The sequence below is a fragment of the Arvicola amphibius genome, chromosome 8 (assembly GCF_903992535.2).
Source record: "Arvicola amphibius chromosome 8, mArvAmp1.2, whole genome shotgun sequence".
Lineage (NCBI taxonomy): Eukaryota > Metazoa > Chordata > Mammalia > Rodentia > Cricetidae > Arvicola > Arvicola amphibius.
In genome coordinates, this window is record NC_052054.1 from 76,827,902 (window position 1) to 76,850,568 (window position 22,667).

The 22,667-nt window shown below is 48.5% G+C and overlaps 1 protein-coding gene across 2 annotated transcripts in view; it reads right to left on the reverse strand.

Annotated features, from left to right (window-relative positions):
• Positions 1–5,503: 5,503 nt before the first annotated feature.
• Ltbp4 (latent transforming growth factor beta binding protein 4) overlaps positions 5,504–22,667 on the reverse strand; it is a 29,202-nt gene continuing 12,038 nt past the window's right edge. For both annotated transcript variants that reach the window (XM_038340173.1, XM_038340172.1), the window contains 13 exons: positions 22,260–22,382; positions 21,989–22,120; positions 19,539–19,670; positions 19,326–19,451; positions 14,639–14,785; positions 12,167–12,433; positions 11,833–11,904; positions 10,900–11,028; positions 10,567–10,713; positions 9,362–9,514; positions 8,284–8,664; positions 7,747–7,899; positions 5,504–5,915 (listed from right to left, as the gene is read on the reverse strand). In XM_038340173.1, the coding sequence (XP_038196101.1) occupies positions 5,761–5,915; positions 7,747–7,899; positions 8,284–8,664; positions 9,362–9,514; positions 10,567–10,713; positions 10,900–11,028; positions 11,833–11,904; positions 12,167–12,433; positions 14,639–14,785; positions 19,326–19,451; positions 19,539–19,670; positions 21,989–22,120; positions 22,260–22,382 (2,117 nt within the window). In that variant the 3' untranslated portion in view covers positions 5,504–5,760. The remainder of the gene's footprint in view (positions 5,916–7,746; positions 7,900–8,283; positions 8,665–9,361; positions 9,515–10,566; positions 10,714–10,899; positions 11,029–11,832; positions 11,905–12,166; positions 12,434–14,638; positions 14,786–19,325; positions 19,452–19,538; positions 19,671–21,988; positions 22,121–22,259; positions 22,383–22,667) is intronic.

Consider the following 22,667-nt stretch of genomic DNA (forward strand, 5'->3'; position numbering starts at 1 on the left):
GTTTATCTGTGTAACAGTTCTGGCTGTCCTGGAACTTGCTTCATATACCAGACTGGCCTCGAACTCACAGAGATCCCCTTGTCACTGCCTCCAGAGTGCTGGGATTAAAGGCGTGTGCCCACCACCGTCCAGCTGCCTAGGGTACTTTAATATGCCAGGCAATCTTTCTGCGCCAATCTCCCCAAACTCCTGAATTCTGGGTTACAAATGGATAGTAGTACCATAACCCACGTAGGAGGGATTATTTATGCATAACTGTTGAAGGTGATAGACAACGTCCCAGGGAGACGATCTGAGAACTGGCCACTAGGGGGCGCGCCTAGCTTTGGCCGCACCGGCACGCGGTGACACTCAGGAGGCGCTGCGGTGCAGGTCGCTGACAGACTGGATTATTTCTTTGGACATTCCAGAGGAGAACGCATTGATCCTGGTCAGCGCCAAAAACCCCGGAGCCAGGGCTGGGGACTAATGTGGGGGGGATGTACAAGAATGAAATGAAACAAGAGAAAACAAAACTAGATTCTTTGCTGAGCCTCCAGGCACAGTGGGGGATGAGAGGGTGTGTGTGGTGACAGAGCCTTCTAGCACTGATGGCCTCCCCTTTCCCAGTCCCCTCCTGTGACACCTGTACAGCAAAGTGGCTGAGGTGGGGGATAACAGGAGTATCTGTGAATTTTTTCAATGGATTTTTTAAAAAAAAATTTATATATTTTTTAAAATATATTTTCATCATATTTTCCCTTCCCCTCAACTCCTCCCGGATCTTCCCCACCTCTGCCGGCCCAATTTCATCTCTGCCTCTCTCTCTCTCTCTCTCTCCCCCCTCTCTCTCTAAAACAAAACAAAACAAAACATATAAAAACCCATAAGATTAAAAACTACCAAAATGAAACAAAAAAGCTCACCAAACAAACAAACAAACAAACAAAAAGAAAACAAAAAACCCAAACAAACAAAAAAACCCAAAAACATGGAATCTGTTCTGTGTTGGTCAACTCTTCCTGGGCATGGATTTAAAAGAAAACACTGTCTCTGTGTGTGTAACAAAGTCAGGTCTCTCCTATCATTTATGGGTCCAGAAGCTTGAAGGAAAGTCCTCAGGCTTGGTGGCAAGTGCTTTTACATTTTCTTTTTCTTTCCTTCCTGTAGTGGGAAGCGGCGGGGCTGCGTCCCGCCACCCGCCGCCGGCTAGCTTTACACCCGAAATAATTACACGGAAACTGTATTCTTTTAAAACACTGCCTGGCCCATAGTTTCAGCCTCTTATTAGTTAATTCTCACATCTTCCTTTAACCCATATTTAGTAATTTGTGTAGCACCACGAGTTGTGGCTTACCAGGAGAGATCTTAACCTGCGTCCATCTCGGAGAGGAGCAGCATGGAGACTCACCACGCGACTCCCTGAAGCGTCTCCCCAACTCTACTTCCTTGTTCCCATAATTCTGTCTGTCTACTCCACCTACCTAATTTTGTCTCTTAAAGGGCCAAGGCAGTTTTCTTTATTAATTAACCAATGAAAGAAACATAGACAGATAACTCTCCTCCATCATTTCCCCTTTTTCTGTTTAAACAAAAAAGAAAGGCTTTAACTTTAACATAGTAGAATTACATGTAACAAAACAGTTATCAAGCAAGTATTACAGTTACAATATTTAAATCTATTTTATCTTTTATCATAACTAAGGAAAGCTATAACTATCTATTTATTCTTCAACTCCATCAAAGACTCCAGAAGGATATAATGCTACCTAAGTAAACAAGAAATAAGTAACTTATAAAACTCTAGAAATGACAGAGACAACTCGCTGCCTGGACAGTCACCCAAAGTTCCTCTGTACCGTTGGGGCATCCATCTTCGGGCTTCAGGCCCACAGTATCCAGCAGACATTTCCATGAAGCAGAAAAATTCCAAAGACAGTTCAGTCACTTTCTGCTGTGTCCTGCAGAACGTCTCGCAGACTCTTTCACGAATCAGGAACCCTGAGAGACCATCTCACCTTTAGGCAAGTTCAGCAGTCCTCTCTCTGCGGGTTCTTTGTGTCCAGTTTATGGAACAGTCCAGCCAAGAGCAGTTTCTTGCCCAAATGGCTAACAAACTCCATAAGTAGCCTCTTCGATGCCCATCTTCCTCTCGAAGTAGATTGGTGCTGCCAGGAGCAGATGTGTCTCATTGTCATGAAAAACCCTAAGTTATTAAAACATTAAATGTCATATTCTGCAGTCTTTGAAAGATATGAAGAATGTCTATCTAACTGAAATATGTCTCTACATATCTAGAAAATCTAATAACATGACTATAAGCTTAACTATTATCAATGATTATCCATTAACAACCTATATTTCCTAATTATACATTACAGTTTTTAAAATGAACTACAATCACAATAGCTTAATCAAGATCAGAAATACATATACATATAACAAAATTGACCTTAAAATCTATACCAATGCAAATTCATATCTATATCATCTCCCCCTTTAAATGTAAAAGAACATTTATAAGCAATATTTGGGAAAATGGGCGCAGTTTTTTCTCTCCAAACTGCTTCCTGCTGAATGGGGGCGCTGTTATTTAGGTCTTTCATGGTGTAACCTGTGTGCTAGGTTCCTCTCAGTTGGCAGTTGAGTGAAGTAATTTTTTGAAGATGTTCACAGCAACCTTTCAGGAGGGCGTGGTCTATCATACCATATTGGGATAGAAGCAATCCACAGAGTCTCGTCCTCTGTGAAAACAAAAGAAGAAACTCTTTTCCAAAGCATCATGTTCTTAGATCCAAATCCTGAAGTCATACCGTTAAGATGTCCATTTTGGTCTAGCCTGGCAGCCCATATAATGAAATGTCTCTCTGTACTTAGCTCCTTTACAGTCAAAAAAATCAAAGAAAACACAACAAAATACATAATCCAGACTCTCTGTGAATTTTCCATTTTTACGTGGCTTATTTTTACTCTATCACTTTATTTTTTTTAATCTATAACTATCTGTACTCTGTCTCTTTAAAGACTTTAACCTTTTTTTTTAAGGCATTAACTTTATTCTCTATATTTTCTTTTTCTCTCTTTTAAGCCTACGTGAGCCATTTAAAGGCCTTCTATGTCTGAATCTTTTGTATTGTGAATCTGTAATTTTTTACTATCCAGGAGCATTTCTTAAAAGGTTAACCACTTCTTAAAAACTTAAGTTGTGCCAGGTAGGGGTAATACGGTACCGCCTGTTTACAGCCAAGTCCAAACCTTAACTGCGCTGTTATCATGGTAATTACGATAGTTCCTGCCTGAGGTCAGCACAATTCAGCGTGGCGGAGCAGAGCCGGAGCCGCTCCTGCCTCAGTACACAGCAGTCCACATTGGAGCTGCACTCAGCAGTTTAATTTTGATACTGAGCGTGCAGCACAGAAACTCTTTTAATCCAAGTTACAGCCAAATCAGATGCGCAGAGCACTGCGCAGACTGAAAACACCTCTCTCTCTATGGCGGCAGGAATCCGCAAACGCTGTCCCGCTCGCCTAAGCCTGATTCCGCCATCTGCCCAGGTGCAGGCAGGGAGCAGTGAGCCATTGGCATGGTCTCAGAGTAATTTTTTTCCGATCCCAAGCGGGCAAGGTTTTTAAGTGGATTTAGTCACCACGTTGGAGCGCCAATCTGTAGTGGGAACGGCGGGGCTGTGTCCCGCCACCCGCAGCCGGCTAGCTTTACACCCGAAATAATTACACGGAAACTGTATTCTTTTAAAACACTGCCTGGCCCATAGTTTCAGCCTCTTATTGGATAACTTTCACATATCTTCCTTTAACCCATATTTAGTAATTTGTGTAGCACCACGAGTTGTGGCTTACCAGGAGAGATCTTAACCTGCGTCCATCTCGGAGAGGAGCAGCATGGAGACTCACCACGCGACTCCCTGAAGCGTCTCCCCAACTCTACTTCCTTGTTCCCATAATTCTGTCTGTCTACTCCACCTACCTAATTTTGTCTCTTAAAGGGCCAAGGCAGTTTTCTTTATTAATTAACCAATGAAAGAAACATAGACAGATAACTCTCCTCCATCACCTTCCTTCCTTCCTTCCTTCCTTCCTTCCTTCTTTCCTTCCTTTTTTTTTTCTTTTTGGTTTTGGAGACAGGCTTCTCTGTATAGCTCTGGTCGGCTGATCTTGAACTCACAGAGATCTGCCTGCTTCTGCCTTCTGAGTGCTGGGATGAAAGGCATGCACCACCACTGTCCTGATGACATTTTGTTTGTTTGTTTGTTTGTATTTCCTTTTGAACTATTTAGAGATTTCCAAAGATTCCCAAAAGGGATCCAAAATTCCAAGCTTCTCTCTTCCTCCCTCTTCCCATACCTAAAATGTCACCAGTACTGTCCAACACAGAATTGAATGACATACCAAAAGAAGGGCACCTAAAAGCCACTGCCATTCTGGCCTCTAGGAGCTCACAAACCTGCTGCCTCACTCTGGAGCACCATCTTCCAATTTATCTTAGGCATTTCCTTGTGTCATTGAGGTCTCAACCCTTCAGAAACCCAGCCTAGCCGCCAGCCATCATAACTGGGCTAAAGTTTGTCTGGGTTCTCAACTCACATCTAGATTCTACGGAAATATTTATGGATTCAATGAATGAGGTTATTGTTTGGGTTGGCTCCTCTGCTCTCAGCTGGGGAGCAGAGGAGTAACTTCCCAACCAACTTTGAACAGGTTACTTTCTTTTTCTTTTCTTCTTTTTTAACCCCCTCTTGGTAGGACTGAAGGGGAACTTAGGGCCTTTGGAAGCTAGGCAGGTGTTCTACCACCTAGCCACACCCCAACCCCTCACTGGGGGATTCTAGGCAGGGGCTTCATTGCTAAATTCTCAGCAAGTACTCTACCACTGTGTCATTCTCTAAGCCCCTCACTATTTTTAAATTTCGCTTTTTCAGCTTCATTGAATTATAATTCACAGACCCCACCATTTGAAGTATACAATTCAATAGTAAAACCATGTGATGCTGACCCCACTGTAGACAACAAGGAGTCTTGAGCCCCTGAGGACTGACACCCCTTCTAACCTGTGATAGTTTGTGTTTATGGTCCTGGCTCCTGGAGGGAATAGAGCACAGCCTCCTCCTCCACGCTAGGCCTGGTGTGCACAACCACAATCCAACCATAATCGTAGAAGCTGGGAGGCGGAGGAATTCGAGACCGGGTTAGGCTACATAACAACCTCTTAGAAGAAAAAACAAACAAACAAAATAACAAAAACTCCCAGCAACTCTGAAGATTAGAAAGAGCATGGTAGAAAAAAAGAGATGAAAAGACAGAAAGATGGGAAGTTGCCCAGAGAAGACGGGCAAGAGAGAGAAACTGACACAGAAGGGCCAAGAGGGACAAGGCCAGACTTGGTGAGAGTCATGGAAAGTAAGAGTCAATCTTGGCGTTGGGAATGGTGCGTCATTGGTGGCTGAGTGACTCAGCAAACTGTGGAGCCAGCTTTTGGGAAAAAGAAAAGGGCAGGCAGAGGCCAAAAGTACAAAATAGGTGTTTTAATTGAAATTTTTATAAAAGGGAAGGAATGTGACAGGAGACCCAGGACTGGACCACGCCAGGCCCAAAGCGCTAGTGGGAGGGGCTGGGAATGACAAGAGCAGCTAAAGGCACCCCTCTGTGTCTGTCCATCCTAAGTCCAGACTGGCTGACATCCTTGCACACTCGCGGACTAGAGGGAGCCAGGCGTGCTCTGGAAGCTCCCAGTGCGCAGGCGTAATGGGGCGCCAGGTGCAGGTGCTCAGGCTCGGGGTCGCGCAGGCGCACAGTGATGTGGCTGGTGTGTGGGTGCAAATCCTGGACGGCAGACACAGCGGAAGGAGCCATCGGTGTTGACGCAGCGTGCATTGACACAGAGTGGGGAGGTTGCCTCAGCCTCGTCACACTCGTTGATGTCTGGGGGAAGGGGTAAAAAGACCGTTACTCGAGCCCGGGAAGAGAAGCCCATCTCCATGAGGTAGAGAATCACATACCTTAAGCCTCTCCTACGGAATGCAACACTTGCTACCCGCTGGCTGTCTGAGCCCAGGCAGGCGGTTTAATATTCCTGTGTTTTGGCCTGTGAGATGGGTCAGTGGGATAAAGGGCTTTCTGGGCAAGCCTGATGATCTGAGGCTGATCCTCGAAACCCAAGTTAAGATGGAAGGGGAGACCCGATGCCACAGAGTTGTACCCTGACCTCCGCATGTGTGACACAGCATGCACACAAACAACAGTAAAGAAAAACTGTAAAAGAAAATATCGCTATGGACAGTCGTACATATATACCTATATATCAGTCATCCCTGTGAGCGTGGAACCTGGACTAATTCTGTCTCCCTCATAAGCCCATGCGGCAGGTACTGTGCCTCTGTGCTATACAGATGCTAACTGTGGCCCAGCACAGGCATACTTGCTCCGCGCCTCGCTGTAAGTCACACATGATACGGATCTCATTCTCCTAGTCTTTGGGTGCCCATCACACTGCTATTTCTGCTGTGAGACCTCGGGGAACTCAGTTCACTTTTCTGAGCCTCTTTAATTTTTTTAATGTGTTATTTTTTACAAATGTGTGTACCACCTGTATGCAGTACCCACAGAGGCCAGAAGGGGGTGTTGGATTCCCCTGGAGCTGGAATTACAAGTGGTAGTGAGTGTCTTGTGTGGGGTTTGTTTGTTTGTTTGTTTTGTTTGTTTTTTGAGATAGGGTTTCTCTGTAGCTTTTGGAGCCTGTCCTGGAACTAGCTCTAGTAGACCAGGCTGACCTCAAACTCACAGAGATCTGCCTGCCTCTACCTCCCGAGTACTGGAAATTAAAGGTATGCGCCACCACCGCCCGGCCTCTGATGTGGGATTTGGGAACCAAATTCTGGTCATCTGAAGAACAGGAAGCCCTCTTAACCACCGGGGCATCTATGCAGCCCTGATCCCCAACATATATACAGGGTGTTCAACGTCACTGACATTCACAAGAACTCTATGAAACGGGCTCTCTCACTATGCCTGTTTTTTTGTGGGATTTTTGTTTTGTTTTGTTTCTCCAGATGAGGAAAGCTAAGCAAGGCACAGTGCCCTGTCTCGGGCCACAGAGTAAACTGATAGACTGAGACGGGGTCTCCGATCCCCTCACAGCTCTTGATTGCAAGCACTTGCCTTCCCCCCCACCCAGGCAGACATGATTACTACTCCAATCATGTGGGAAGGCTAAGGTTTTGCAAAGAGATCAAGAAGATTGCCCAAGGTAGCATGGACAGTTCTCAGAACCTCATCTGCAGGAGCAGGAGCTGGGTATGGATCAGTGAGCCATAGCACTTGCCTTAGAGTCCCCCAGTGAGGGGCTGGGGTGTGGCTCAGTGGTAGAGCCCCTGCCTAGAATCCCCCAGTGAGGGGCTGGGGTGTGGCTCAGTGGCAGAGCCTCTGCCTAGAATCCCCCAGTGAGGGGCTGTGGTGTCGTTCAGTGGTAGAGCATCCGTTTAGACGGCATCAAGCCCTGGTTCCATCCTCACAACAGCAAAACAAACAAACAGAGAAATAAATAAATAATGTCCGCAGGATTCCTTTCGTATTTCCAACCCCAGCTCTGCCATGTACATGAGTCCCACTCTGACGTCATCTTCAGTCAAGCCTCGCCCCTGAGCAAGAATAAATTTCTTCTTCCTAGGATGGCCTGGTTCCTGTCTGTAATGAAGTTCCCGATCACCCTCTGGTCAAACTCGCGTTTACTCTTCCCTCTGTTCCCCTTCCTCACCGACACAGGACATGCGGGTGATGTCCAGGCGGTAGCCATCGAAACAGTCGCAGGTAAAGCCTTCGGGAACGCGCACACAGCGGCCGTGGGCGCAGCCGTCCAGGATCCCGCACTCCTCTGCCTCCAGGCCTTCATAGGGCTCAGCCAGGGCTCCTGCAGAGAACGCAAGACGCTGTGACCTGAGGGCTCTGCCTTAGGTCCCTTTGTCTCCTTCCTCCCTTGGTTCTTGGCTTCCCAGGCTGTGTGGGTCTCATCCTAATCTGCCTTCCCGCTCCCAGACTGCAGGGGGCGCTGTGCAGAGACCGCATACCAGTTTCCCTAGGTGTTGCTATGCATCCCAGGATGACCTCAAACTTGCAGCAATCCTCCTGCCTCTGCCTCTCTAATGCTGGGATTACAGGCATGAGTCACCATTTATGATATCCAGTTACTCTTGTGCATTTCTAAACCTGACTCATCTTCTGCCTTCTCTCTCTGCATCTCCACCCCCTTGTGTTTTTTGACTATCTGCTTGGTATCTTTGGCAGTGCTACTCACCTGTATAGCCTCCACGCTCAGAGGACTCCTCAGGCTCTGGGAAGGAACCACGGGTGTCTCTGGATCGATATGTCCAGCCAGTGCCTCGGCTGGGTGGAGCCGGAGCCTCCGACTCACCATAGGGACCACCGTCATCCTCAAAGTCTGGCATGTCGAAGGGTGGCGCGCCATAAGGGGCCTCCCGACGAGCAAAGGGTCCAGGAGGAGGTGGGTAGGGGTCATAGGGTAGCACAGGTGGTGGATACAGGTCTGGGCCATAAGGGAGACTCTGGTAAGGTGGACCTATATCTGGGCCATATTCGTACGGAAGTCCAAAGCCGCCTGGGCGCGGCGGGCCATATGCAGGGGGGCGCAGCACATTGCAAAGAGCCTCGAAATCATCTGTGAACAGGAGCCAATATATACCACGGTCAATATCCTCTGTTCATATACCCTTCCCCCAGCAGCAGAGGAGAAGTTCTGGGAGAGCTTTGGATGGTTCCAGACTAATTCTGGGATTCTGAGATCCTGGGGTCCAGCTTCCTTAGACTGCAGCTACAGTCCAGGGACTAAGGTGCTGGAATTTGGGGAATCATGGGAGCTTGGGCGAGGAACATGAAGAAATGAGAGGAAGGTGTTTTATGGCTATAGAATCAATGGGCTGGCTGAACACTGGGACTTAGAGTCAAAGGTGCCTGGAGGGAGCTTGGATCTCTGGGATTTGGAGGAAGCAAGCCTGGGGTTTGGGGCTCATGTTTTTAAGAAGCTAGTAGGAGGGGACCAGAGATCTTTGGGGCTGTGTTGGAATCTTGATAATCTGGTGTGGGGATGCCCAAAGGCAATGACCGTCAGCAGCTATTAGGGCTATGAGCAGAGGCTGAAGGGCAGGATGTGTATTGGCAAGCTCCTGGGATCTAAGGGCCCTGGGGTGTCTGGATTGGGGTGTCTCACAGGTTGTGTCTTGGCGGTGGTGGGGGTGATCTAGATACCAGGCATTTAAGGTGAGAGACTTCAGAGATTTCTGTTGCTTTAGGACAGGCTGCAACAGAAGTACAGATGCCCAGAGGTCCTCTGGGGGCAGTGTAGCGATATACAGTACCTGAGTCCTGGGCAGGACAGAGAGCGCAGTCCATACCCCAGGCTTCTCCGTAGAGACAGCAACACTCTGTGTAGGTGGCCTGCCGGTCTAGTCGCGGGCGACTGCAAACAAGATCAGGCCCCACTTCCTGCCAGCACACTCCCAGATTGTCATCTGAGGGCAATGACAGGATGTGTCAGGGCAGACTGGGACTTGGGCCCTCCCACACAGACAGAGTCCAGCCTCCAGAGGGTTCTGTGAAATGCGAGCCGTTGTTTTACTTCCCTGGACATTAGTGTGTGGGTGGATTTTTTTGTTTGCCTGTTTTTGTCTTTGAGGTGGTCTCTCTACGTAGCTCAGGCTGGCCCAGAACTTGAGGTTCATCCATCTCTTGTGCAGCTAGGATCACAGGTGTGACCACCACACCCTGCACCCTGATCATTGTTTCAATGAAGCCTCAAAATTTAGGAATTTTTGTAGAAACAGAAGCAGGAAAAGAGAATTTGGGGCCATGGACCAAGGCAAAGCAGGGCAGACACACGGACTCTGTGAGAGAGAAAGAGACTTGAGAACGAGAGAGAGAGAGAGAGAGAGAGAGAGAGAGAGAGAGAGAGAGACCCGTAGTAGTAGAGCAGGCCTATAAACCCAGAAACCGAGAGGCTGAGGCAAGAGTTAATGTAAGTTTGGGCTAGCCTAGACTACATAGTGTGACTCTTGCATGTAAAAAAGGAGAGGAACCTGGGGCCGAAGAAATGTGTGCGGGTACACATAGCAAGAAAATGAAAGACCGACATTAAAATTTCACCCTCAACCACCAGGTCAGGTTACCCCAAAAGAGAAGTAACCCCTGTCCTCTCATCCCAGTAATCCCAACAATTAGAAAGCCAAGGCAGGAAGATTTCTATGAGTTTCAGAAACTCAATTGCCTGTACTACAAAATAATAATGATTTGGGGGGGAAAAAACCAAAAAGCAAAACAGTGTGAGCTAGAGGCATTGTGGCTCACGGCTTTAACGCCAGAGCTCTGGAGTCAGAAGAAAGCGGGTGTCTGTGAGATCCAGGCCAGACCGGACTACATACTGAAATGCAGTCTCAAAAAAATAAGCAAAAAGCCTGACTCTGAACCCATCCAGGCACTAGGGGCGTGGCCTTGAAGAAGGTGTGGCCTAGAGATCTAGCGGTTGGGAATCAGGGGTGGGGCTGGGCGGGTCTGTGGGCGGGGTTACCGAGGCTCTGGCTCTCGTTGGAGACGCAGCGGCGCCGGGAGCCGTCCAGCACCAGTGGGGGCTCGCAGGTGCAGTGGTAAGAGCCCACCGTGTTGACGCAGCGGCCACCTTCGCAAGCGGGCTCCTCGTCGGCGCATTCGTCATTATCTAGGACGGCATGGGGTGGGGGAGTGAGGCGATTACCAGGTTGAACTCCGTTTCACATTTCCCCAGCCCACTGTCAGAGTGATGGATGCAGTCTAGACTTCGGAAGGACTTCCTGCTGAGATGGCCACATTCCTATTTGGGACTGGCGGGGCCAGAGCTGGGGGGGTTGGAAGGTGGGGTTCATACCAACGCACTCCAGCCGCTGTGTGTGATAGTAGAAGCCGTTGCTGCAATAGCAAGAGTAGCCCGGGGCGGTGTTCACACACACTCCGCTCTTGCACACCTGGTCCTGGAAGAGCTGGCATTCATCCACATCTGCAGGAAAAGGTGGAGAGAGATGAGTGCGGGGGTGGGGGGGCGTGATCTAGGAGAAACAAGGGGAGTATGGGATGGCCAGTCACGACAGAAGAAGATAGCAATGGCACCCAGAAGGTGAGACAAGGAGAACTGGGACCAGAGGAGAGGTTGAGGCAGAAAATTCTAAAGAGAATCAAAGTGAGAGACAGAAGATGGAGCCAGGTATGTTGAAGCACACATGCAATCCCAGTAGTCAAGAGGTGGAAGTCAGAAGAAGAATAAGAGTTCAAGGTTAGCCTTTGCTGCTTAGCAAATTCTTGGTTAGCCAGGGCTACCTGACCCTGTACTCAAAAAACACAAATTAAAAAGGAGGAAAGATAAGAAAGATACACTGGGCCGTGGAGGCACACACCTTTGATCCCAGCACTCAGGAGGCAAAAGCAGGTGGGTCTCTGTGAGTTTGAGGCCTGAAGCCTGCCTGGTCTACAGAGTGAGTTCCACGACACTCAGGGTTAGACAGAGAAACTCTATCTCAAGAAGAAGAAGGAGAAGGGGGAAGAAGAAGAGGAGGAAGTAGTAGAAGAAGAAAGACCAAAAAGAAAAAAAGGAGGAGGAAAGAAAAGAAAGGAAGGAAAAATAATAAATGAAAGAAAGAGAAAGGAAGAAGAAGAGAAATTGGGTGGCTCACAAATTTGAGGCCAATCTGGACTACTAATGAGATCCACTCTTCAGGAAGGAAGGAAGGAAGGAGAAAGAAACAGGCAGGTGAGACAGAGATGGGCCTAGGGGTTGAAGGTGGTGGCGGTTGAAGTCTGGCCTTACCTCTCCGGGCGCTCAGGTCTCCACTGGGCACTAGGTAGCCCCGACCATGAGGACACAGTGACTGGTACTCAGCTGCACACAGAAGCAAGGATGAACCCAGAAATCCAAATCCCAGTCCTTGCCCAAGCCCACTGACTCTAGTCCCCTACCAAGTGCAAAAGCCCAGGTCAGTTAGTGCCTACTTCTCAGCTTCACCCTCACTGGTGCCCAGCTCACTCTTCCTGGCGGCTCCAGTAACTCTCCAGCCCCCATATCCCAGGCCCGGTGTCTCCCCACAGCCCATGCCCACCGTCTCAGTGCCCGGGCCCTGTGTCTCCTCACAGCGCATGCCCACCTGTCTCAGTGCCCGGGCACTGTTGGATACGGCAGCCACTGCCCCAGCCTTCACCCACAGTACAGCAACACTCCTGCCACGTCACATTTCGAGCCAAGATATTGTCACATGCATCTGGAGCCGCTGTGTCAAAGTAGCACTCACGACGCCCACTGCTCACAGGTCCCTGCCTGGGAGGGCTGGGTCTTCGAGGTTGGGATGGGGGCGGAGGCCTCGCTATAAGATTGGGACTGGCAGGTGCTTGGGGCTGTGAGCCTGGGAAAGTGCCTGAAGAAACAAGGGGCTTTAGTCAGACGCAGGTTACATCTCCTGTTCTCCCAAGTCAGTGATGGGGAAACAGGCTCAGAGGGTACCAGTCATCAGCAGCTGAACAGGACCGAACACTTAGGGGGCTAGGGGACAGATACGGTTTCAGGTAACTCAGGATTCTCCTGCCTCCACCTCCCAAGGGCTAGGATTGTGTGTCCTATTACACCCAAACCTAGAGCCCTATGAGTGCTAGTCCAGGACTTTAAACTCTAGATGATAACATAATTAGTATGTATATTATATTATGCATATGGATTTGGTTGGCTTTCTTTCTTTCTTTCTTTCTTTCTTTCTCTCTTTCTTTCTTCTTCCATTTTATTTTGCTTTGCTTTCCAAGATAGGCTTTCTCTGTGTAGCTCTGGATGTCCTGAAACTCAATTTGTAGACCAGGCTGGCCTTGAATTCATAGCAATCCACCTGCTTCTGCCTCCCGCGTGCCACCACCCAGCCAAATTATATTTTTAGTCAATATTATTTAGTAAGCTAGTCTGGCCGGAAACGCAGAGGTCCTCCTGCCTCGGGCTCTAAGTGCTGTAGTTACAGGTGTGCGCCACCATGCCCAGCTTCACTTTGGCTATGGCTCCCTCTTGTCAATTCTGTATCCTTTGTTTCATAAGATGGCCCTTTCCAGGTGACCCTTCAGCGGCAGGACAGGTAGGGACAGGCGATTGCTTCTCACGTGCTTCTCTGGGTCTCCACCCCCAGCTTGCCTCAGACTGCGTGGAACACATTCCGCCAGCAGGCAGCCTCACAGCTAGCTCACAGGGCTCTCAGGTATTTGTCTCTCACCCCCCTCTCCCCACTCAGTCCAGCCCTGCCCTCTCCTGCTCCCCAACCAATCCGCTCCTCAGCACTTTCACGCAGCATTCCTAGGGGGATTTCAGACCCTTTCTTGGTTGATACTGGTCCGCGATGCTTCATGCTCTGAGGAAGAGCCTCCTAAAGCAACTGCCCAGAGCCTTCTGGGTACGCCTGCGAGGGCACTTCCCAAAGGACTTCCAGAAGACCCACAGCAGTTTCCCAGGGACCAGGGTCCTGGACTGACTAAAAAGGAGGAAAGGAAAAAGCCAGCCAAACCCTGAGTTCCCCTTTCTCTGCTTCCCGATCCACGTACAGGGAGCAAGAAGAGCCACAAGGCTGCTGCCATGTATCCCCACAGATGAACTACGCCATTCCATCACAAGACAGGAACTCTTCCTCCCTTCTGTAGTTTGTCAGGTCACAGCTACACAAAGTCCCTCACATACTTCAGCTCCTTGTTTCTGTTCATCCCACTTGGTTCAGACACGGACCCTTCAAAAGCCCCCCAAAGCCTCTTCCCATGCTGGCCTGGGTTTCTTCTTTTCCTCCTTAGCTCCCTTTGCTTTTTCATCTTCCCAGCTGGTCCAGATTTCTCTGTTGCATCATTTGCTAGGGATATCTTTATCTCTTCATTGGATTTTTTTCACTACTGGGGATTGAACACAGGGCTTTGTGCATACCAGGCAAGATCTTTATTGCTGAGCCATGTCTCTAGCCCCTCACTGGGGGATCTAGGCAGGGGCTCTACCACTGAGTCACACCCCAGCCTCTTACTGGGGGATTCTAGGTAATTTTTCACTGCTGAGCCACACCTCAACCTTTCACGAGTGGGGTCTAGACAAGCACTCTGCCACTGAACTATATATACCAAGCCAACTTTTACTTTTTATTTGAGACAAGGGGAGCCTCACTAAGTTGCCCAGGTTGTCACTGAACTCACTTTATAGCCTTGAACTTTCAGACCACCTCGACTAGCTGAGTAGACATAGGCCTTATAGCACCTGCCTTAGCTCTTCGTTGGATATTGAGACTATCTGGACAGAGATTAAGCCTCTCTGCTTACTATTGTGTTCCCACATGCAGTGAGGGCCTAAACGTGCTGATTGGCCTACACAGACATGCCGATTGAAGGAATCTAACAGAGTTCGGGCCAGGATCTAATTCTCTTGAGTAAGTCTAATATCACGTCAAAGGCCGGAGCCTGCAGCTCAGTGTAGAACACTTGCCTATTATCAACACACACACACACACACACACACACACACACACACACACACACACACACTCGCTTGTATACAGTTGAGCCACATAATTTTCCCACAGGACCAGCAGGCATTTGTTAAGTAGACACAAGGATCTTACCAGCAGAAGTCCGTGGAGGAACACAGCGTCCAGTCATGGGGTCAAACTCCTCAGGGCTTGTGGGGCAAACACATAGGAAGGAGCCTTCGACATTTTCACAGAGTGCGGAGCCACACACACCCTGTAGTGTCTCACACTCGTTCACATCTGAGAGCAGGAAATATAGCAAGAGGGGGTCCATGTTATGAACTTCTGTGGCTCGAGATGTCCAAGATTCCAAGTATATTAGATGGGGCTGAAGAGATGGCCCAGCAGTTAAGAGCACTGGGGGCTCTTTTGGGCTTGGTTCCCAGCACTCACAGGTAGCTCACAAATGTCTCTAACTCCAGTTCCAGGGGATTTGATGCCCTCTTCTGGCCTCTACAGGCACTGCATGCATGTGGTACAGATAAACATAAAATTAAATACATACATAAAATAAAATATTCAAATAAAATGAATTTTAATCTACCTCTATGTACATATATGTCTTTTGAGGTAGCATCTCACTGTGTAGTCCTGGATCACTTTGTAGATCAGGCTAGCCTTAAACTTGTGGCAATCCTTCTGCCTCTGCCTCCTGGAGTGTCAGGATTATATGTATGATCCAAGACTGTCAGCTTTTTGTTGTCATTGTCTCATAAAAAAAAAAAAAAAACCCAGCCAGGTGGTGGTGGCGCACACTTTTAATCCCAGCATTCAGGAGTTAGAGGCAGGTGGATCTCTGTGAGTTTGAAGGCATCCTGATCTACAGAGTTCCAGAGCAACACAGAGAAACTCTGTCTTGGAAAAAAAAAAAACCAAACAAACAAACAAACAAAAACCTCCCAAAGCCCCCAAAACTAAAACTAAAAACACAAACAAAAAACCAGCTTTACTCTTTAACCCGGGATAGTTTGGAACTCCCTATGTAGCCCAGGCTGTCCTCCTCCTACTTGGGTCTCCCAGGGGGCTGGCAGTAGAAACACGCACCATTACACCTGGTTCACAATGTAAAGATGTGTGTGTGTCTTGTGTTTGCCTATGCCTGTGTGTGTGTCATGTCCATGGTTCCAATGGAGACCAGAAGATGCTGGATCCTGGAAATGGATGGTGAGCTATCATGTGGGTGCTGGGAACGGAACTCCAGACTTCTGAAAGACCAGCGAGTGCTCTAAACTGCTGAACCAACTTTCCTTCCCCTTGAGTGGAGATTTGCTGACAGCCCAGACCCTATTATGTGCTTTTCTTCTGGTTAGAGACCCGGACTTTCCCTTGGGAATTCTCTGAGCTTCCAAGTCGGCCCCAGGCATCCTGAGTACAGTCAAGTCTCCACTGGGGCAGAACCAATCAGGTTACTGCGATTCTCCGGGTCAGAGGCAGGCAATGACCTCATCACGCCAATCAAAGCCAGCCTCAGACTTTCTGGGTCACCTCCTTAGCTCTCCAGCTGCCAAGCAGAGGGTGTCAGCCCAGACAGAGCTAGGGCCACCTGTCACTGCCTAAAAACAAGCCCAACAGGGGGAGGCAGACAGTTTTGCTGCAGCTCTTGGTTCCAGTTCCATCCGCACTCAGACTTTGCCACCCCAGAGCCTCCCTCTCTTCTCAGCTGTTGTTTATGTTTTGAGCGTCTGCCAGCACATATGTATGCACATCACATGAGTGCCCGGTGCCCTCCAAGACAAGGAGTGGGCAGCAGATCTTCTGGAACTGGAGTTACAGTTGTGAGACACTATGTGGGTGCTGGGGACTGAACCTGATTCTTTTTAAAAAATATTTATTTATTTATTATGTATACAATAGTCTGTATGTATGCCTGCAGGCCAGAAGAGGGCACCAGACCTCATTACAGATGGCTGTGAGCCACCATGTGGTTGCTGGGAATTGAACTCAGGACCTCTGGAAGAGCAGGCAATGCTCTTAACCGCTGAGCCATCTCTCCAGCCCCTGAACCTGACTCTTTGCAAAAGCAGCAAGTGCATAATCCAGCACTTGGGAGGCAGAGGTAGGAGGATCTCTGAGTTTGAGGCCAGCCTGGTCTACAGAGCAAGTTCCAGGATAGTTAGCGCTACACAGAGAAACACTTTCTTGAAAAATAAATTAATTAATAATTAAAAATAAAGATATATGTATTTGATTGGGCATGGTGGCACAGGTCCTTAATCCCAGCACTCAGGAGGCTGAGACAAGTGGATCTCTGTGAGTACAAAGCTCGTCTGATCTACATAGTGAGTTTTAGGCCAGATGGAGTTACATGGTGAGACCCTGTCTCAAAAGACACACACACACACACACACGAGATGGGGGCAGGAGAGTCAGCTCAGTGTTTAAGAGCACTTGTTCTTGCAGAAGACCCAGGCTCATCCCCAGCACCCACTTGGCAATTCACAATGGCTCAGAACCCTGTTTCCAGGGGATCTGACATTCCTTCCTCCAAGGGCACCAGGCACACATGTGCTATACAGATATACATTCAAGTGAAACATTACATATATGAGGGCTTTGTTTTTTTGGGTTTTTTTTTTTTTGAGACAGGGTTTCTCTGTGTATCCCTGGCTGTCCTGAAATTTCCTCTGTAGACCAGGCTGGTCTCAAACTCAGAGAGAGATCTGCCTGCCTCTGCCTCTCAAGTGCTGGGATTAAAGATGTGTGCCACCACCGCCCGGTGATATATTGGTTTTCAATCAAGTATATATGTGTGTATCTATATGTGGGTATGTATATGTGAGCGCAGGTGCTCTCAGAGGCCAGAGGTGACACATCCCCTGGAGCTGGAGTTTCAAGTGGTTGCCTCCTGACATGAGCGTTGGGAATCAAACAGAGGTCCTCTTAAAACAGCAATCCATGCTCTTAGCTGCTGAACCATTTCTCATCCCTTCCCATGCCTTCTTAATTCTCTTTTAAGAAGTAAATCCTGTTGGTGAAGGAGCTCAAAACAAGCAAACAAAATGAAAACAAGTGAATCCATTGAGAACTGTTAGCTTAAGGCCAGTCTGGGCTGCACAGTAAGACCCTGCCTCAATCCTCGTGCCCCCAACCAAAAAGAAAAAAGAATAAAGTTGGAGCTTGCACTTGTGAAAACCTAGAGAATATACAACTCAGTCTTATGTACCTCACTGTGTATATATTGGATCTCTAGAGCCAGAAAGATGGCTCAGGATGTAAATACCCTCGCCTGTCAAGCCTAATGACCTGAATTTGGTCCCTAGGGACCCACATGATGGAAGGAAAGAACAGACTCCCACAGGTTGTCCTCTGCCCTCCACATGCATTGGGCCTCTAATTAAAATATCTGTAAAGACATAATGAACTCTAATTAATGATATGCAGACTGAAAATTGGCTCACGACTGTAATTCCAGCACCCAGGAGACAAAGGCAGGAGGGTCAAGGCAAGCTGAAGGCCAGCATGGTCTAAGTGAGTGAGTTCAGTATCAGCCTGTTCTACATAGTGAGTTCAGGGCCAGCCCTGTCTATGTAGTGAGTTCAGAGCCAACCTGTTCTATGTAGTGAGTTCAGGGCCAGTCAAGGCTAGAGTGAGATTCTTTTCTCAAAAACAAACTCTCAAAAGCCCCACAAATCTTTCCAAACACCTAAGTGCTTTCCTAGATGAATATATGAGCTAGCCAATACATTAAAACACTAACCATCACAACAATGGTGGCAGTGATGGTTGTGGTGATCATGGTAATGACAGAATCTACATCGTGGGCATGGAGAGGTGCAGCTTGTAGTTGTCTCTATTTGCTGGATGTAGACACTCTCTGTCAGATCTGGTGGCCCAGAGCTGTAATCCTAGCTACTAGGGAGGTTGAGGCCGGAGTTTTACAAATTCAAGGCTTGCCTCAGCTGCAAGGGGAGTTCAAGGCCAGTCTCGGCAATTTAGTGGTTCTATTTCTAAATAAAGTGGAAAAACTTGGCTGCACTGGGTGTGATGGCATACACCTGTTATCTCAGCACTTCAGAAATGGAGGCAGAAGGATCCAAAATTGGAGGCCCTTCATGTCTACACAGTGAGCTCAAGGCATGAGACCCCTTCCCCAAAGGAAAAACAAAAACAAAAAAAAAAACCCCAAAGCAACAACAACAAAAGCACCAGAAGGATTAGGGATGCAATTTCGTCGAGAGAAAGAAAAGAAATTAACTTAATTGGGGGGGTTGGAGAGATAGATGGCTCAGTAGTTGAGAGCACTGGCTGGGCTTGCAGATAACCCAGGGTTCAATTCCCAGCACCCCTATGGGGGCTCACAATTGTCTGAACTCCAGTTCCAGTGCATCCAATGCCCTCTTCTGACCTTTGTGGGGACCAGAAACAAACGTGGTACAATAAATATATGTAGGAAAAATACCAGTAAAAGAAAATAAATAAATCTTTAAAAATAAACAAGCAAACAAACAACTAATTGACTAAGATTCTGTCACTTGATTCTTTTTGTTTGGAGACAGGGTCATATCTTATCGCCCAGGATAGCCTGGAACTTGCTACGTACTCAGACTGGCCTTGAACTCACAGCAATCCTCTTGTTTCTGCCTCCCAACTGTTGGTAGAAATGAGCCACTATGTTTGGCACTGCAGGATGGTTTTAACTGGTATGTCTCAGACCTTAAATTCTGAGAACTAATTCTGCAATTCCAGAATTCCTGTTTCTTCAGGAGAGTGGAGATGAGCAGGGCCGGACCACCCTACGCCCTACGCCCCCTGTGGTCCCACACGCCCAACAGTCCCTTACCCACGCAGTGACGTCCATCCCGTGCCCCCTCGTAGCCTTGGTCACAGACGCACTGGAAGGAACCGGGCAGGTTCTGGCACACGGCGTGGGCACCACAAAAGGATCGGTTCCGGCACTCATCCACATCTGCAAGCACCAGCAGGCCATTTCAACAGGGCCATATCGAATCCTCGAGACCCTCCACATCCCACCTACTACCCAGTGGACACCCACCCTGGCATCCGCCCCCTGGTGTGGGCTGATAACCAGGGTCACAGGCTGGTGCGCAGCGGTAGGAGCCAGGGGTATTCTCACAGCGCTGCGCTCCGCAGATCGCAGAGCCATATTCTTGGCACTCGTCCACATCTGCAAGAGAGTGAAGGAGGGACAGAGGAGTCAAGGGCCTGAAATGGGGGGCAGCGGAGGAGGGGGTGTCACTGATGCTGCTTCCAGTTGCTGAGTCCTGTAGCTATTAAGTCTTCACTGCCATTTCTGAAACAACTGTAACAGGACCCCGCCCACCTCAGGACCTTCGCTGACCTGTTCTCTCTGCCAGATATGTCCCCACAGCTATGACCCCCCACCCCACATTTCACTGCCCCCTTTTTTGTTGAGATTTCACATGGGAGCTGTATTTACATCATTCTTCTCACTGCTCCAATTAATTCCCTGTCCTTCCCACTCCCTTTCAAATCCATGACCTCTCCTTCCTTCTTTCCTCCCTCCCTCCCTCCCTCCCTCCCTCCCTCCCTCCCTCCCTCCCTCCCTCCCTCTCTCTCTCTCTCTCTCTCTCTCTCTCTCTCTCTCTCTCTCTCTCTCTCTCTTTCTTTTTAAATTGGGACATGGTCTCACTATGGAGCCCTGACTATCAGGCTGTCCAGGAACTCATTATGAGGACCAGGCTGACCCTGAACTCACAGAGAGCTGCTTGTCTCTGCCTCCCAAGTTTTGGAACTAAAGCCATAGACCACCATGCTTGGTTTATTTTTCATCAATTTTAAATTTTGTTTAGTTTTAGAGGCAGGGTCTCAAGTAGACCAAGCTGGCCTTAAATCCTATGTAGCCAAGAAAAACCATCAATTCCTCCTGCCTCCACTTTCCAGTTACTGGGATTGTAGGAGTGGATGCCACCACATCCATTCTCCCTCTAAAGCTAGCATTACTTCTTACTTAGAATCTCATGAAGCCAGGCTGACCCCAAACTTGTCACGTAGCCAGTCTCCCCCTCCCAAATCCTGGGTCACAGGACAGTGCTTGGTTTATGCCTTTACCCAGTGTTCATCTGTCTTGTATCAGCTGAGGGACTCAGTCTCATGGCCTCTTTCTGTGTTTTTGTTTGTTTGTTTGTGTTTGTTTTTTGAAACACGGTTTCTCTGTTTAGCCCTGGCTGTCTTGGAACTCTCTTTGTAGACCAGGTTGGTCTCAAACTCAGAGATCCACCTGCCTCTGCCTTCCAAGTGCTGGAATTAAAGGTGTATGCCACCACATCTTGTTCATAACCTCTTTCTTTCTTCTTTTTTTTTTTTTTAGTTCATTTTTATTTCACATGACTCGTGCTTTGCCTGCACATGTGTCTATGTGGAGGTGTCAGATCCCCTAGGACTGGAGTTACAGACAGTTGTGAGCTGCCATGTGGGCGCTGGGAATTGAACCAGGGTCCTCTGGAAGAGAAGTCAATGTGCTCTTAACCACTGAGTCATCTTTCCAGCCCTGTAGCCTCTTTCTTAAACCTGACTTTAAGCTTGGCATGGTGACACATGCTTGTAATTCCAGCACTTGGGAGTCAGAGTGCATGACTAGAATGTAGTGCTAAGAAGGCTGAGGCAGGAGGATTGCTGCAAGTTCCAGGCAAACACATCCTACAATAGTAAATTCCAAGCCAGCCAGAGCTACACACACACACACACACACACGGAGTGGGGACAAGACAGACTGTCTCACACCAAAAAAAAAAAAAAAAAAAAAAAACAAGTTGAAGGTCAGTATGGACCACACAGAAAAACACTGTGTGAACAAAACAACCTTGTCATCTTATCTATAAAATGATCGGTATGCGGACAGGGACCATCCTGCCATGCAAACTCCACATTAGTAAGGATTTCTGCCTGTCAAGGCATCAACAGCGTCTGTCATACAGAAAGGGCCTCCGAGTTATCTGTGGAATGATCTCTGAATTTATTTACAGTTACCCGCCCCACTCCCCCCCACAACTCAGGAGGGCAGAGGTTTAGTTTGGCTCCTTCTGCTGTGCGCCCCCCCCCACCCCGCAGTCTGACATCCAGCAGGTGCTTCCTGAAATCTTTGGAACTAATGATTGAGATTTGCATGAGTCAGAGGTTTGGCCACTTGGGAGCGAAATGCAGCCCATAAGAGTTTTGTTTCATGGGACACAGAAAATACTGGTCCACATGGCATGCTTTCCCTCAAACACATACTAGAGCAGCTCTGTCAGGGGAGGCTTCTAGCTCGTCCCAACTCCTGATAAGAGAAATCCCTCCCCATAATTAAACACACACACACAGGGGTGGCAAATTTCCTCCAGAAAACAGTGGGGGAAGAAAAGAAGTGTTAACCTAGGATCTCTTCTAGGTTTCTGAGGCAGGCTATCTCTCCTCTGATTCCCAGGGAAGGAGACTCCAACAACCTGTCACAAATTGTTGGGATGGGGGATCTATCTGTCTTACCATCACAGGTGCCCTCAGGGCCAGGGTGATAACCAGGATCGCAGTCGCGCACACAGCGGTAGGAGCCAGGGGAATTTTCACAGCGCTGAGACCCGCACAGGGCAGGTCCTCGTTCACGACATTCATCAATGTCTGAGGACAGAAGCCAGGGATAGAAAAAAGGAGCAGGAGCGTCAGGAAAAAGAAGCTGCGGTGAGGGTAAAAAAAGAAGGAGTAGGAGAGGAGACCGAAGTCGGGAGAAGCAGGGAGGCAGCGGAGTAAGGCCTCTCACCAAGGCACGAGGCAAGATCTGGGCCAGCGCGGTGCCCGGGAGGACAGATGCACTCAAAGGAGCCGTCAGTGTTGGTACAGATGCCGCTCTGGCAAAGGTCCTCCTCGCTGCACTCGTCCACGTCTGCAGGACAGAGCAAGGGAAACCCAGGGCCACATCCTGCTCTGCTTAATATCCCAGGTCACACCCCTCCAATTCCCCCATCCCGACCCTTCAAGTTCCAAAGCCTTCAAGGAAGGGCTCACCCAATCTGTTTTAGGCCCCGCCTTTTCTTGCAAGCTCCGCCCCCGGTTGGAGTCCTTTCTAATCACTACTTAACTCCAACTTTTGTCAGACTCCAACTTTTCCTGGCATGTCCTCCATGATTGCCACCTCCAGGTCTCCGAAAGCTCCACTGGCCCAGTGATC